Source organism: Octopus sinensis, linkage group LG2 (assembly GCF_006345805.1).
Source record: "Octopus sinensis linkage group LG2, ASM634580v1, whole genome shotgun sequence".
NCBI lineage: Eukaryota > Metazoa > Mollusca > Cephalopoda > Octopoda > Octopodidae > Octopus > Octopus sinensis.
In genome coordinates, this window is record NC_042998.1 from 188,398,663 (window position 1) to 188,413,194 (window position 14,532).

The window sequence follows — 14,532 nt, forward strand, 5'->3', positions numbered from 1 at the left end:
TGTTTGCATATGCCTCTGTGTTTAAGTGTGTTTTTCTATTTTATGCATTTTGTCGGTAAGATTTTTGGCAAGTGGACAGAGCCATCGTGGGGAATATGTAATGAAATATTATATGTTCTTTGTATGACAGCACAGTACAGAATAGTTCTCAAGAGATGAATCAATTCATCTATACTTCTTGAAATGTATTGAATAAATGAAAATGTTCTGATCAATACATTTCAGTGCATCTTTCCAGTTTTAATAAATTAACGATGTGCGAAATATTTCAGGAAAGATATTTTCAGGAAGATGGTAATGTCGAATATTTACATCTGCATTTGGACTTGTAAGCCACAACGTGGAATATTTACAACTGCATTTGCACTTGTAAGCCACGACGTGGTAATTTTCCTTTATGCTCAGAAATACTTCATTGTAAAACGATGATAACTTACAAGATATATCCTCCACGCTTAACATTTCTATGTTTTGATGTTTTTTTTTAATACTTTGTTACCCAATAAGGAGAAGAAATGGGTTGATTGTAACAGTATGGCGTGTATAAAATTATATGAATTGGAAGAATGTAACGCAAACATCAAAGTAAGAGAGCAAATTAACAATAGAGAAGAAACTCGCCGAAACAAACCAACTGGAAAATAATACCGGACAAAATTTCTTGGGTTGAATATGAGGGTTTATTAAATCGATACCAGGAGACAGGCTAATACGTTGCAAATAATTTAAGGCAATTTTTAGGTACCTCCATATTTGGCCGTAATCTTATGTCTCCACAATAGTTCGAAGATACATTCAGCTGTAAAGCCACTACTAATATATATATATTCGAGTAACTTCTGGAATATAAAAACGTTTGGTGATCTTCCAAGTGCCTTTTGACAACTTGATGAAACGTATTCTTATTACTTAAGCACTTATCCTAAAAACCATCATTTTAGTTTGAATTTACAGAATGGATGTAAATTACATTTGCAGGCAATCTACACATTACACGTGAAAGGACACGACTTGAATATTCAGAAGACGATATCAAGAAACGCCTCCAAGTATGCTCAGGTAAAATTTAAAATTTACTTTATACTCTTATCGGTATTCTTCATTTAATTGTACTAATTTTATCTATCTTTTCTTTTATCTATTTGTCTGCCTATATATGTATATATGATGTACGTGTAATACATAATAAACTGCATATCGTATCAATTAATTTTACGATATGTATGTATGTATATATGCATATGTGTATGCATCTACGTTCGCTTTCTCTTTTTAATTTAGAATACATTTTAACCGGGCACCTGCTTAGGAGCAAGGTTCTGAAGGAAAACGTCGTATTTTATTCATCATCCTTTAAATCTTAGGTCTTGCAAACTTTTATAGTTTCAGATATCGTGACCATTTGTAGTGTACGAATTAAGGATTTGTGTCCTTTCCCTAACAAACCAGTTTCAACCATATTTTGCTCCAGGCGGGTTGGTGTGTATCCTGTTACTACAATTAAAAATATGTACGTAGCTGAAAGTATACTGGATTTGCAAACACCCTATCAATGGCCCATTGGTGTTCTCCCCCATTTGTGACCCCATTTGTGTACAGAGGGCAGCTGATTTCTACAATGGATTATATCTCTTCCTGTTAGCCTTCACAACAATATCTGGCCGGCTGTGTTTTAACTTGGTATCTGTTTTAACTTTTAGGCGCCACCAATATTCTTTTGACCCATCAGTCTCTATATAGTCAACTTCGTTTGTAGGTGTTTTCTCTTTTGTTACCCTGTTCCAGATTTTCTGGCCACCGCATTATGCTTCATAGGAAGATAATATCTGGAAGACATTTTTCGGTAGTTGATAATAATGTGATTGATATTTTCAGCCTTGGTCTTGCACAGCCTACATTTGCTGTCTGTAAATGTTTTCTGCCTTTTATACAGTAGGTATTTGGAGGGATCTCTTGTTTTTGAATTGCATGGAGGTAGCCTTTGAAGTGGGTTGTCATAAGCTTTTGACATGATCAATCCTTTTTACGGTTTACGTTTTTCGTGCCAAGATCCATGTACTCTCTGCTCAGTGAACTGGCCCGTCTTCTTTTAATTCGTTCCCCTGATTTCTCCCCTTAGGGAGAGAAATGCATTAGCTCTTACTTCATACCTCTCCTCAAGTTCATTAGCTATCCTAATTATGATGTTGATTTCATACGGTCACAAACTTGGGCGAAATAGTCGCTGGCCTCTTTCCTATGCTGCAGATGTTGTAGTGTGTGCTTCGTATGGCATCAATATAGAGTTAGGATCACAGCCACCATCCTTGCATGAGAAGTATAGCCTATATATATCTCCATTGATGTTGAAATTTTCTACAACATTCAGCAGTTTGCTAGTTCGGACATCTGTCTCATTGAGTTCTTGTAGTGACCAGTACAGAAGGGCAAACGTAGGCGTGAGGACATGCGCTGCAAAGGTGGGCAGTATGCTTGTTGTAAGCTGAGAGGTCTTATGACTATGTATGTTCTCCTATGCTTTTAAAATTTTTAGATTCTTCCTCTGAGGAAGGAGCTGGTTTCTAACAAAGATAGAAAGCTCTATCTTTGGGAAGTAGATAACAAAAACAATGTCACATTTTAACCTTGAGAAAAGTCTTGTGTATTTTTATTGTCCCACTTACAGATTTTATATGTAATGTGCGAGTTGGTTGATTTCTTTTTCTAAAAACCCTAGCTTATTCACAATGTCGTTTAGGTATTTACTCACAAAACCAAGTGCACCAATTGTTTTTGATATATATATATATATATAGTTATTGGATATAGAAGCTGGAGCCTTCAATGCAATTTTCACATCAGCAGGACGCAGGACTACTGACTTCTATAATGGTACATACTTTTCTTGTCTGTCCCAAACAACATTCGACCTGTTATGTTCACACTTGACAGTTGTTTTGATGGGAATGCTCCACTATATTCCTTGTGTTGATCTGTGTATATATTCAATAACTGGGGGGTTCTCTATAACTATTCCAGAACAGTCTTTATTCCGAATGGCATTGTACATTGTTTTACCGACATCGTCGAGTGGCATTGAGAGATAATGCCTTGATGACATCTTTGGGCAGCTGATAATCACAAGTGTGATGTCTTCCACAGAAATATAATGTAGTCTTTACTTTCGGTTGCACCTTGGAGCTCCAAGGGCTTCATTATCTCTTTTGCTTATCAAGTAATTAGGTATTGTGTTGCAATCCCCTGTTCTAGGATTGTAAGAGCTGTCAGGAATCCAAGAAAGGCTTCAAGCCATGTCTATATTACTGTCTTATTGAAGCCATGAGGAAACACGGTCTATTTATTTTGTATGCTGAGCGTTTCACATCCAAGTCTTCAGTTATGTTAGTCCAGCTGTTTCGGGGATTGTATAGAGGTCATCAGGAAGAGAGTACTTCCTGAGGATCACACTGCTGACAAGATAGATATTGTTCTGTTCATTTTTAAGCCCTAAGTTAATTTAATTATTTTGCTACTGTTGTTTAGCAAATGCTGTCTGAGAGACATTTCGACATTCGAAAGCTGTCTGCACTGATCTCAAGTCTTATACCTCCTTCATCCTTTCCTAGGAAGAGCCTGACGATATCACCATTTCTGTGATTTCCTGTTGTTCTCAGTAACTTGCGGGTTTTAACGTCTATGGAGTGAATTTCCTCTACAAACCAGTCACGTATCCAAAATATTTGAATCAGCGCTGGTACTGCAAAGATGCATTGTGGGATATTGTATGTATGTACGTGTGCACATATATGTATATGTGTGCGTGTGTGTGAAAATGTATGTAGTTTATAATCATTGACGAAAGAAAATGTAATACAAATGTCATTAAATATTCTTCTCTTTATGAGATTCTGTTTTCGACGTTATTTAAACGATGGCTGTAGAATACAATCAAACTGCAATTATATTAGTTGACTAGAATTAAGAGATGAGGTAATGACAAATACCTTTAATACACATGAATAGTGGTAGATATCGATTCTTTCAAATTGAAGCATATCTCTCAAAACTTGAAAGAATGTTACATAATTACAAACAGCTACGAATTGATCTTATTCGTAGGAATCATTCGTATGGATCGATAGACATAACAATAATATATATATTGAAACAATTGCATATTTATGTGCCTTAGATTAGCTTTACGTGTTATAAAGAGTGAGGCAGAGTGGCAATGAAGCTTTTTAGATTATTAGATAATGCTATTTAGAGGGTTATGTCCACACGGTAGATATACGTAATTTACTCACTCTGACTGCCCAATGGTCACTGGTCTTGTTCTCTCAATAGTCTACATGATAGTAACATACACACACCCACTTACACACGCACACATACACCGACGCACAGACACATACGGGAGTCCAAAACGTTCCTCCGCCTGAAGTGGTTTTGAATGGATAGAGATTTGCACAGCTCTAACCCAATTTTCAGTGCAGTTACCACACGAGTGGTACAATACTCTTTTACTCTTTTACTCTTTTACTTGTTTCAGTCATTTGACTGCGGCCATGCTGGAGCACCACCTTTTTTTCGAGCAACTCAACTCCGAGACTTATTCTTTGTAAGCCTAGTACTTATTCTATCGGTCTCTTTTGCCGAACCGCTAAGTGACGGGGACGTAAACACACCAGCATCGGTTGTCAAGCAATGCTAGGGGGACAAACATAGACACACAAACACACACACACATACATACAGTTTCCGTCAGTTTCCGTCTACCAAATCCACTCACAAGGCTTTGGTCAGCCCGAGGCTATAGTAGAAGACACTTGCCCAAGGTGCCACGCAATGGGACTGAACCCGGAACCATGTGGCTGGTAAACAAGCTACTTACCACACAGCCACTCCTGTATGTAGTTTATAATCATTGAGATGGAGATAAATCGGATAACCAAAGTGGTTAAAGGAGACCACTCTTCAATTAAATACATAACTTATAAAATGATAGTTTTATGATCATTCATTCTCATCATTCATTACAATTGTTCATTTCAGATTTACAAAATACCCGATAAAGGTGGAGACCATTTCTACATTGATCCTCGTGAAACAACAATATTCGCCGTCTCATGGTACACAGGGATTGTATATGTAGACAGCGAGTTGGCACTTCGATCGACGTCACACAAAGTTATTAAGTTCAAAGTGAAGATCATGAAGGGCAACGTTGTCCAGGAGAAGGTTCACATTACTGTCAACATTGACGACACTCCAGTTAACGTTACAGGCGAATGTGGTTTGTATACGAGAACTCTATTGCCATTCTAACTCTAACTGCTTTTATTTTTACCTACCTACCTACCTACCTACCTACCTATCTATCTCTTTACCAACTTGTTTCTACGAAGTAATAACTCAGATTACTCTTTTATATATTTTAGTCATTTTAACTGCGGCCATGATGGAGCACCACCTTTAGTCGAGCAAATCGACCCCAAGACTTATTTTTTGTACTCCTAGTACTTATTCTAGCGGTCTTTTAGCCGAACCGCTAAGTTACGGGGACGAAACACACCAGCATCGGTTGTCAAGCGATGTTAGTGAGACACACACACACACATATACACACACATGCATATATATATATAACTAACTAACTAACTAACTAACTAAATAAATAAATATATATATATATATATATATAATATTAATTAGAGACAAAACCACTATTTTGCAAAACAAACAGGAAAGACTTAATCGATACATAAAATTTTAATAAAAATTTTAAAAAATTAAAAAAATTAAAAAATTTTTTTTTTAATTTTTAAAATTTTTTAATTTTCTTTAATTTTTTAATTTTTAAAATTTTTAAATTTTTTAATTTTTATTAAAATTTTATGTATTGATTAAGTCTTTCCTTGTTGTTTTGCAAAATAGTGGTTTTGTCTCTAATTAATATATAATATTTTACTATAAAATTGGATTAAATCCTAAATATGATTTTTTCCCTGTAAATTTGGATTTATTCCCTAATATTTATTATTATATATATACACGACGGGCTTTTTTTAAGCTTCCGTCTACCAAATCCACTCACAAGGCCTTGGTCGGCCCGAGGCTATAGTAGAAGACACTTGCCCAAGGTGTCACGCAGTGGGACTGAACTCGGAACAATGTGGTTGGTAATCAAGTTACTTACCACACAGCTACTCCGTCACTATAGTATTAAACACTTTCCTCCATCACATTTGCTATCTTCAATAGCAAATACGATTCAAAGAAAATATGTAATATATTTTCTTCTGCCAACAAAGCACGCGGAATTCTGTTCTTGATTCGACGGTCATTCGGAATGCTCACAGCAGCCATATTCCTACCACTCTATGTCACGCTGGTGAGACCCATATTGGAGTATGGGATTCAAGCCTCTTCTCCTTATCTCCTCAAAGACATACAGCATCTCGAAAGAGTCCAGAAGCCGGCTACCCGCATGGTTCATGGTCTCAAAAATTTCTCCTACGAAGAAAGGCTGAGGACGCTCGACCTTTATTCTCTTGAAAAACGCCGCCGCCGTGGTGATCTCATTCTCGCCCACAACATCATAAGCGGAAAGTGTAACCTCTCGAAAGAGCTGTTCTTCACTCCTGCTCCAGAGCGTCGGCTGCGAGGTCATTCCGAAAAGCTCTACTTGCGACGATTTCATCTCAATCGAAGGAGAGGGGCTTTCTCCGTCCGGGTTGCGGATCCGTGGAACAAGCTGCCAGACGAGATGGTGAAGATGCCGACGACCGCTTTGTTCAAAGCCTCCCTTGACCTCAAGTGGCCTGAACTCTTTACATGAACACCACCCTGTACTTAACTCCATGTCCCCCTACATGGCCTTGCTATTTGCTTTTGAGCCAAATTAACTAACTAACTAACATATCCACTTTTTAACATATTTACATAGAAGTTACACATATATTTCAAGGAAAATAAACACATGCATAATTCAGTGGTAATGGAAATACTGACGCTCATTCCCTTCTAAATGATACTAGGTTAGTAAGTCTTTAGTTTACTTCATTTACGTCATTCACTGCAGTGGTCCCACCAAGAATTCTAGTGGATCAATATTTTGTTGCAAAGAGAATTTAGCAGGGTGATCTCAAGATTCATATCTAATCAATACTCTTTATTTTAATTACTATTTTATTAACTCACATCATTCATATATATATACACAAACGTGGGAATAAAAGAGTTCGATGCATTGTAGACGTTGATATCAATAACACTGTCCGATTGTTATGCAGTCTCTGAAAATTTATAACTGTAGTCTGCTTATGAAGTTTTCCTTACATTACAGATAATAATGGTTATGAAATATGTGTAAGATGATGTAAATAAACAATTTATGAATAAACTCTCCAGTTATGTTATATACACACACATATGCGCGCATACATACACATACACACACACAAACACACACAGGTAGTATACTCAGCCTAGGAATTAATAAATTACTAATAATAAAATCATGATAAAGTTTAGAAAGCCAATATATCATCATTCAATGTAATACTAGCAGCTATTCACGATTGTTCCACGGTATCGCTATTCAAATTTCTGAAAATAATATTCATCGTATTTGGTAACACATCCAATCTGGAACATGGAGCTTCATCAGAGTAAAGAAAATGACATGAAAGAAACGAAAAGAAAAGAAGAAGTACCTCCAGAAGAAGATTTAAATATATTAAGCCTTTCTTCTTTTTCTTCTTCTTCTCGAGGTTCTTCTTCTTTTCTTTTCTTTTATGTATTTTTCTTCACTGATGAAACTCCATGCTCCAGATCGGATGTGTTACCAAATATGATGAATATTATTTTTAGAATTTTCAATGGCAATACTGTGGAACATTGGAAGGAGAAACAGCTGTTGGATGGGATAATGTATATTTGTATTAAAAAGTAATAATCGATGTTAGCCAATTGTTGTTTGATCAACATTTCTACATTTTCTGCTTACTTTAAATTTGATTCCGGATAAACTCATGTTTATCTTTGACATTGCCTGTAGCCTATGAGCATAATATGCTTGCATATGTATGCCCAGTGTTATATATATATATATACAGACATGAAGGAAGTAAATAAACACCTAAATTTTCAAAATTTCTGATCTAAGCGTCTTAATATCTTTTCAGCGGGGTAGAATTTAAAACGTAATTATTCGTTTTCATTCCAGGTGCGAAGAGTAACCATGTTACGCACAAAAAAATTCAGCAGAACTGTCAGATTTTCAAAGAGGTCGTATAGTTGGGCAATCTGAGGCTGGGCTTAGCCAGCGAAAAATTGCCGAAAATCTTCAAATTCCTCTTGCTATTGTTAATAGAATTATAGTGCAATTCAAAGCCAAGGAAAAAAATCAACAGATTCTCGTCCCGGCCGACCTGGGCCCTCGAAAAGGAAGCTTCGCTGTTTGAAGAGAATTGTGGAAAATGAACCCCGTTCGAAGGGTTCTGACATTGCAAAACGGCTAGAAATTTAGAAATTAGTCCAAGAACGTGTGTTACATATCTGTATAATCTTGGGTGTTATGGACGAGCAGCTAGAAGAAAACCTCTCTTTCAACCAATTAATATCATGAAAAGAAAGAAATGGGCTAAGGAGATGTCAGAAAAATCCAGTTAATTTTGGGATAGAGTGATTTTCTCAGATGACTCCAGATTTGCATTATTTTCAGACAGTGGACGTCTTTGTGTCTGGAGGTTTTCCAATCAAGAATTTGATTTGAAACGACTCCAACCAACTGTGAAACATAGTGGTATCTCTGTAATGGTATGGGGAGCTGTCACCAGCAATGGTCGTTCTGAGCTGATCGAATGTGTTGGAACCATAAACTCTGAAAAATTCATCGAAATACTTTAGCAAAGACTTCTTCCGATGTATTCACACGATAACATAACGAAAAATGAGTTTTTATTTATGGAAGGTGGGACGCCATGCCACACAGCGAAAATGAATCAACAATGGCTGACTGAAAATGGGATCAAAAAGCTTCCTTGGCCGAGCTAATCTCCTGACATGAACCCAATTAAAAATCTTTGGAGCATACGAAAAACTCGACAGAAACCTAAATATAAGATGAATTGTTTCGATTTTTGCGTGGAAAGTGGGCAGAAATTCCACAAGAGACAATCACAAAGCTCATCTGTTAAATGCCAAAAAGAGTTTCCGAATTAAAAACTGCAAAGGGAATGTCAACTAAATACTAAAGTATGTAGTCCTACCTATCGATTACATTTTAGTTCTTCGCTTTGCGTATTAAATAAAAGATTTTGAAAATTAAAGGTGTCTATTTACTTCCTGCATGTCTGTGTATATATATATAGCTGAGGCCTCCAATCGCCTATATTACTGATTCTGTTATTATCATTTTTAATTGTTACACTAGATAATAATAGAGTCAATAATATCTTCGCAAATATTTTCTCCAGAATTATTTGCTCCGTATAAATATATATATATATATATCCATACTATCATCTCTCCGTAGGAGAGTGAACCGTTTCTATCTATCGGCAATAACACGTATCCTTTGTTTTTCTTGCTATGTTTCTTTCTCTGTCTTTCTCCACACTCCTCCGAAGTAACTTACGATTTCCTGCATTTCTCTCTCACTTTATCTGTGTTGCTACTGGTGTCTAATTTTCTTATTTCACCTACAGCCACACCTTGTTATTTTGTCTCTCCATATAAGTTTCCTTTACATTTCCTCTTTTACTTTCGTCTAAGTTTTCCGCATTTTAGGTCTCTGAATATATACAGTCAATAACATACGTATTGCACAACATTAGTTTGACGTTTATTTTATACAGGTTACAGCTGTTCGTTTTATAAATCAAAAGAAGAATGTACATCTCATTGCGGCCTTGGAACCATTAGCGGTCATTGTCACGTGCGGAAAGGTCTTAAACACTCCCCTACTGCTCTCTATGGAACATGCAGCCCAAATCTAGTGCACTGTCCAGATGGAATTTGTGATGATGTAGAAAGTAATCACCCTATGTTATGTCCACAAGATTGCACATGTAAGTAGCAGTTTCTTGCTTCGTCTCTTTCCACCCCTTCCTCCTCCATTACTCTCTCTCTCTTTCTCTCACTCACTCTTTCTAACTCTCACTTTTTTCTTAGATTCTTCTTATATTTTTTACATTTGTGGGAATGATATAAATATATTTTGTCGGCATGTCATAGTCTTAAAGATTTGCTCTGGATTCTATGAGGTTAGACTTGTGTGGAAAGGTCACCAAAACTAAACCACAACATTCTGTTGAAACCCTTTCAGTCGATTATCTTGTGAACAACCTTAGGAAATATTGCACCAAGAGAAAAAACTGAATTGAAGATAAGGTAGCTTTCCATCCCAGACTAAAATGTATGCGCTATCACAGAGTTCAAGCACTAATGATATTTGATATTACTTCCACCCTGTTAACTTGATATCCAAAAAATCTTTATTTTACAAACAAAGAGGAAATTGTTATTATCATTGCTCAAGTTGTTATAGAATTTTGTCACAGACTTCCTTAAGGTCAGATATCATTGATATCAACTTTGTGTTTGCTAAAATATAATGCTGTCATGTATAATACAGTCAAAACATTCCGCAATTTACCTACATTTACAAAATTCTCGAAAGAAAACAAATCATGACTATTAGAGAACAGAATGATGAAAAGTCCGTTAAATTCCATACATGATCTCATTCAGTTATGATTCAGATTCAGTAGGTTCGTGATTATTCTGTCCAGGGTCCTTTTCTCGCAGACTGAATCATTGCTGAATACAGCAAAAATGTAATGTAGTATGACACATGATATATTTTTTACGTTCTGAGTTCAAATTCCGCCGAGGTTGACTTTGCCTTTCATCCTTTCGGGGTCGATAAATTAAGTACCAGTTACACACTGGGGTCGATGTAATCGACTTAATCCGTTTGTCTGTCCTTGTTTGTCCCCTCTATGTTTAGCTCCTTGTGGGTAATAAAGAAACAGATATGTTTTTATCCTGAATTCTACATGGAACTATGTTACTGACGCTTTGATAAAACAACTACTGTATTAATTTTGAATTGTTTGACCTTCATACCTATGATCTTAGTTCTGAAAGCTGTGCATTCAACGACAGCAAATTCAACTCTGCCTAACGCTTCGTACATAAATACGAAATGCTTATTTTAACACAGTATCTTGTGAGCGACTTAGAAGTTCCGAGTAGCGGAAAACTTCGATCTGTATTCAATTCTTAGCTGTAATTATTTAACGTCACTAGCATTATTAATGCACCGGTTACTACTGAGAGTCGATGCTTTAAGTTTATTCCTTCCACAATGCAAATGATAGATAAGCTTAATCTCGTCTGGAAAAGCAGTTGGCAATCGCTTCCTTTTCTGCCTCTAGAAAAAGTTTGACATTAAATAAGCTATTACAATCAGTGATCCCGCTGAGAGAGAGAGAGAGAGAGAGAGAGAGAGGGCCCCTCAACAAAAATTTTGCATCCTTACACCAATGTCAAATGTCTCTGTTTAACTAATAAGGGCACTAGATTGGCAGAAATATTAGTTTCAAATTTTGACACAAGACCAGCACTTTCGACTCCAGTTCTCAACTGTTACTTGTGTTATCGAGACAGAAAAATGAAAGCAAAGTCAACCTCAGCGAGATTTGAGCTTACAACGTAAAGATGGACAGAATTGCCCGACGTGATACCGATTCTGCCAGTACGCCGCCTTAAATGTTTCAAATTTTGACACAAGGCCAATAATTTCGGGAGAAATAAATCGACCCAAGTGCTCAACTGGTACTTATTTTATCGACTCTGAAAGGGATGAAAGGCAAAGTCGATCCCGGTGGCATTTGAACCCAGAACGTAAATACGTCCATCTTTACGATCTGGATTCAAACACCGCTAAGTATTTTGCGCGGCATGCTAACGTTTCTGCCAGCTCGCCGCATTGAGTGACAGATATATTCTTTTCTACTCTAGGCACAAGACCTGAATTTTTTGGGGAGGGGGCCAGTCGGTTAGATCGACCCTAGTACGCAACTGGTACTTAATGTATTGACCTCGAAAGGATGAAAGGTAAAGACGACCTCGGCGGAATTTGAACTCAGAACGTAAAGACAGCCGAAATACCTATTTCTTTACTACCCACAAGGGGCTAAACACAGAGGGGACAAACAAGGACAGACAAATGGATTAAGTCGACCCCAGTGCGTAACTGGTACTTAATTTATCGACCCCGAAAGGATGAAAGCAAAGTCGACCTGGGCGGAATTTGAACACAGAACGTAATGACAGATGAAATACGGCTACGCATTACGCCCGGCATGCTAACATTTCTGCCAGCTCGCCGCCTTGAGTGACAGATATATTTAACATTCAACTAAATTCCTTATTCCGCTTTGTTACATTTCCCTAAGACCTCAGTTCAAATCTTTCTTGATTGTCTTTGCATTTCATCAATCCGGGTTCTGATGTAGTTCGCTACACGATATGTTCACATTCAAATTGCTGGCCTTGTGTCAATGCAAGAAATAATTACTATCCTATATATTACTGTAGCAATAACTTTTTTTTATTGCCAATAAGCAGAGACTGTGCCGTGATTGTCCATCTTTTGCAGAACCTCTTTCAACTTGACTCACAGGGAATTATATGAAAGTCGTACTTTCCAAAATCATCTTTGAACTTATTTATAAAAGTGATCATTATTAAAATATAAAATATAAAAATTTTACAATATACGAATTGTAGTGGACGTTCATGTTGCTAGTGTACACCCTCACTCTTATAATATATCATCCAGTAGAACTTATTCTAATATTCGTGGTTGTTGAATGTTTATTTGTTTATAAGTATTATAATCAATGATTTGATTTCCAATATTTTCATGACTTTGCTTGCAAATATTGTTTGTTTTACTTAACATAAGAAATTATTTAAGCTGTCCCTTTTAGACTTAAGTCATGGTGGATCTACTTTTGAGCGTACCACTTGTTTATATTTTCTGTTTCTTTAATTTCTACCAGACATAACATTGAACGCTTCTTTGTCTGTTTAACATGCTTACGCAACAAGCCGTTCCCTGACAGTTGTCTAATTCTACTGAATTTGTGAAGGTATCTGTTAAATAGATTACCGATTCTCCATTCCCAGAAACCTTGAATTAAGATACATTAACAGGTCATGCTTTCTGCAAACTTGGAATTTCTGATAAAAACAAGATATCATTTCTTCACAGTAAAAATATGAAATGAGAATGCACTGATAAAAAAAAAAAAAAAGTATTTCTACTACAAATGTAAATAGGGTTATAAATTAGTTTATCTGACCCTAAACACAGGATCCGATTAATTGGCTCACTTGAGACCAATTAAAACAACGAATCTTCTTCCCAAATTAAAAAAAAATCTTTATGCAGCTCTACTAGCAAATGTTTCTGAAGAAATATCTACAAACATTTTTTTTACCTGAATACAAAATGTTTCGAAAACCTTGCTTTTAAATCATATCTTGCCTTTCCTTATATCTCATCTTTTTCTCTTTTTTCCTTGTGATAAGTTATTTGCAGTATTTGACTTTAAGCAAGCATTAGATATTAATGTAGAAATCAAAATGCCTCTTCTCTGCAAGTTGTCAGAATGCCCTGTATCGTTTTAATTATTTTGTAAATAATATTTTTTTCTTGGATCTCTTACGATATTTTGCTTTTGGTCAAGCAAAATTTATATTTATACTAGCAGTATCGCCCGGCGTTGCTCGGGTTTGTAAGGGAAATAACTATATAAGCATTTTTAGAGAGTTATAGCCAAAAAATAGCCAAAAAATGCATTAAAAATGGTAAATTTTTTTAAATCGTTGACTCATCGTAGACATTTTTAGAGAGTTACTTCCCTTATATAATAGCGAAAAAAATGCATTAAAATGGAAAAAAATGATGTTAAATTATTTTTTAAATCGTAGACTCATCGTAGACGCGCGCTAATACCCAGAAGGGCTCGATATGAATCACGACTATAAGATACCCGGTTTTGGTTAAACTGCACCGCAAAATGTGGGAGTAGTTAGGAATCTAAATCGTAGGAGACAGACACACAACCTCTCTTTTATATATAAAGATATATAAAAAAAAACACAATTCTTTTTGTATTACATTCAATTTGCATTTTTATTTCAGTAAAAAATGTTAACGGAGGTTCACTGAATACAAAATACAAGCCACCAAAGGGTATTAAGCAAGCTGGTGGGTGGTGTTCGTGTGATACATCTGGCTCTTGTACCTGCAAAACACCACCACCTCCATCACCTCCTTCACCACCAAAGAAGAAACCTATTACTGAGGCATGTAAGTTGAACACAAACTCTTTATTTCTTATGCAAATAATATAAAACTGAGCAGTCACAATGAAGCTGATTGCAGTGAAGTGACCAAAGGCAATAATGATTACAACAATGATAACGATTATATTATTTTACTCTTTTACTCTTTTACTTGTTTCAGTC

The 14,532-nt window shown here is 36.1% G+C and overlaps 1 protein-coding gene across 1 annotated transcript in view; it reads left to right on the forward strand.

Annotated features, from left to right (window-relative positions):
* LOC115229190 (proto-oncogene tyrosine-protein kinase receptor Ret) overlaps positions 1-14,532 on the forward strand; it is a 280,998-nt gene that overhangs the window by 71,246 nt on the left and 195,220 nt on the right. Inside the window, exons 10-13 of the mRNA XM_029799591.2 lie at positions 979-1,059; positions 5,035-5,275; positions 9,843-10,055; positions 14,207-14,374. Of these exons, the coding sequence (XP_029655451.2) occupies positions 979-1,059; positions 5,035-5,275; positions 9,843-10,055; positions 14,207-14,374 (703 nt within the window). The remainder of the gene's footprint in view (positions 1-978; positions 1,060-5,034; positions 5,276-9,842; positions 10,056-14,206; positions 14,375-14,532) is intronic.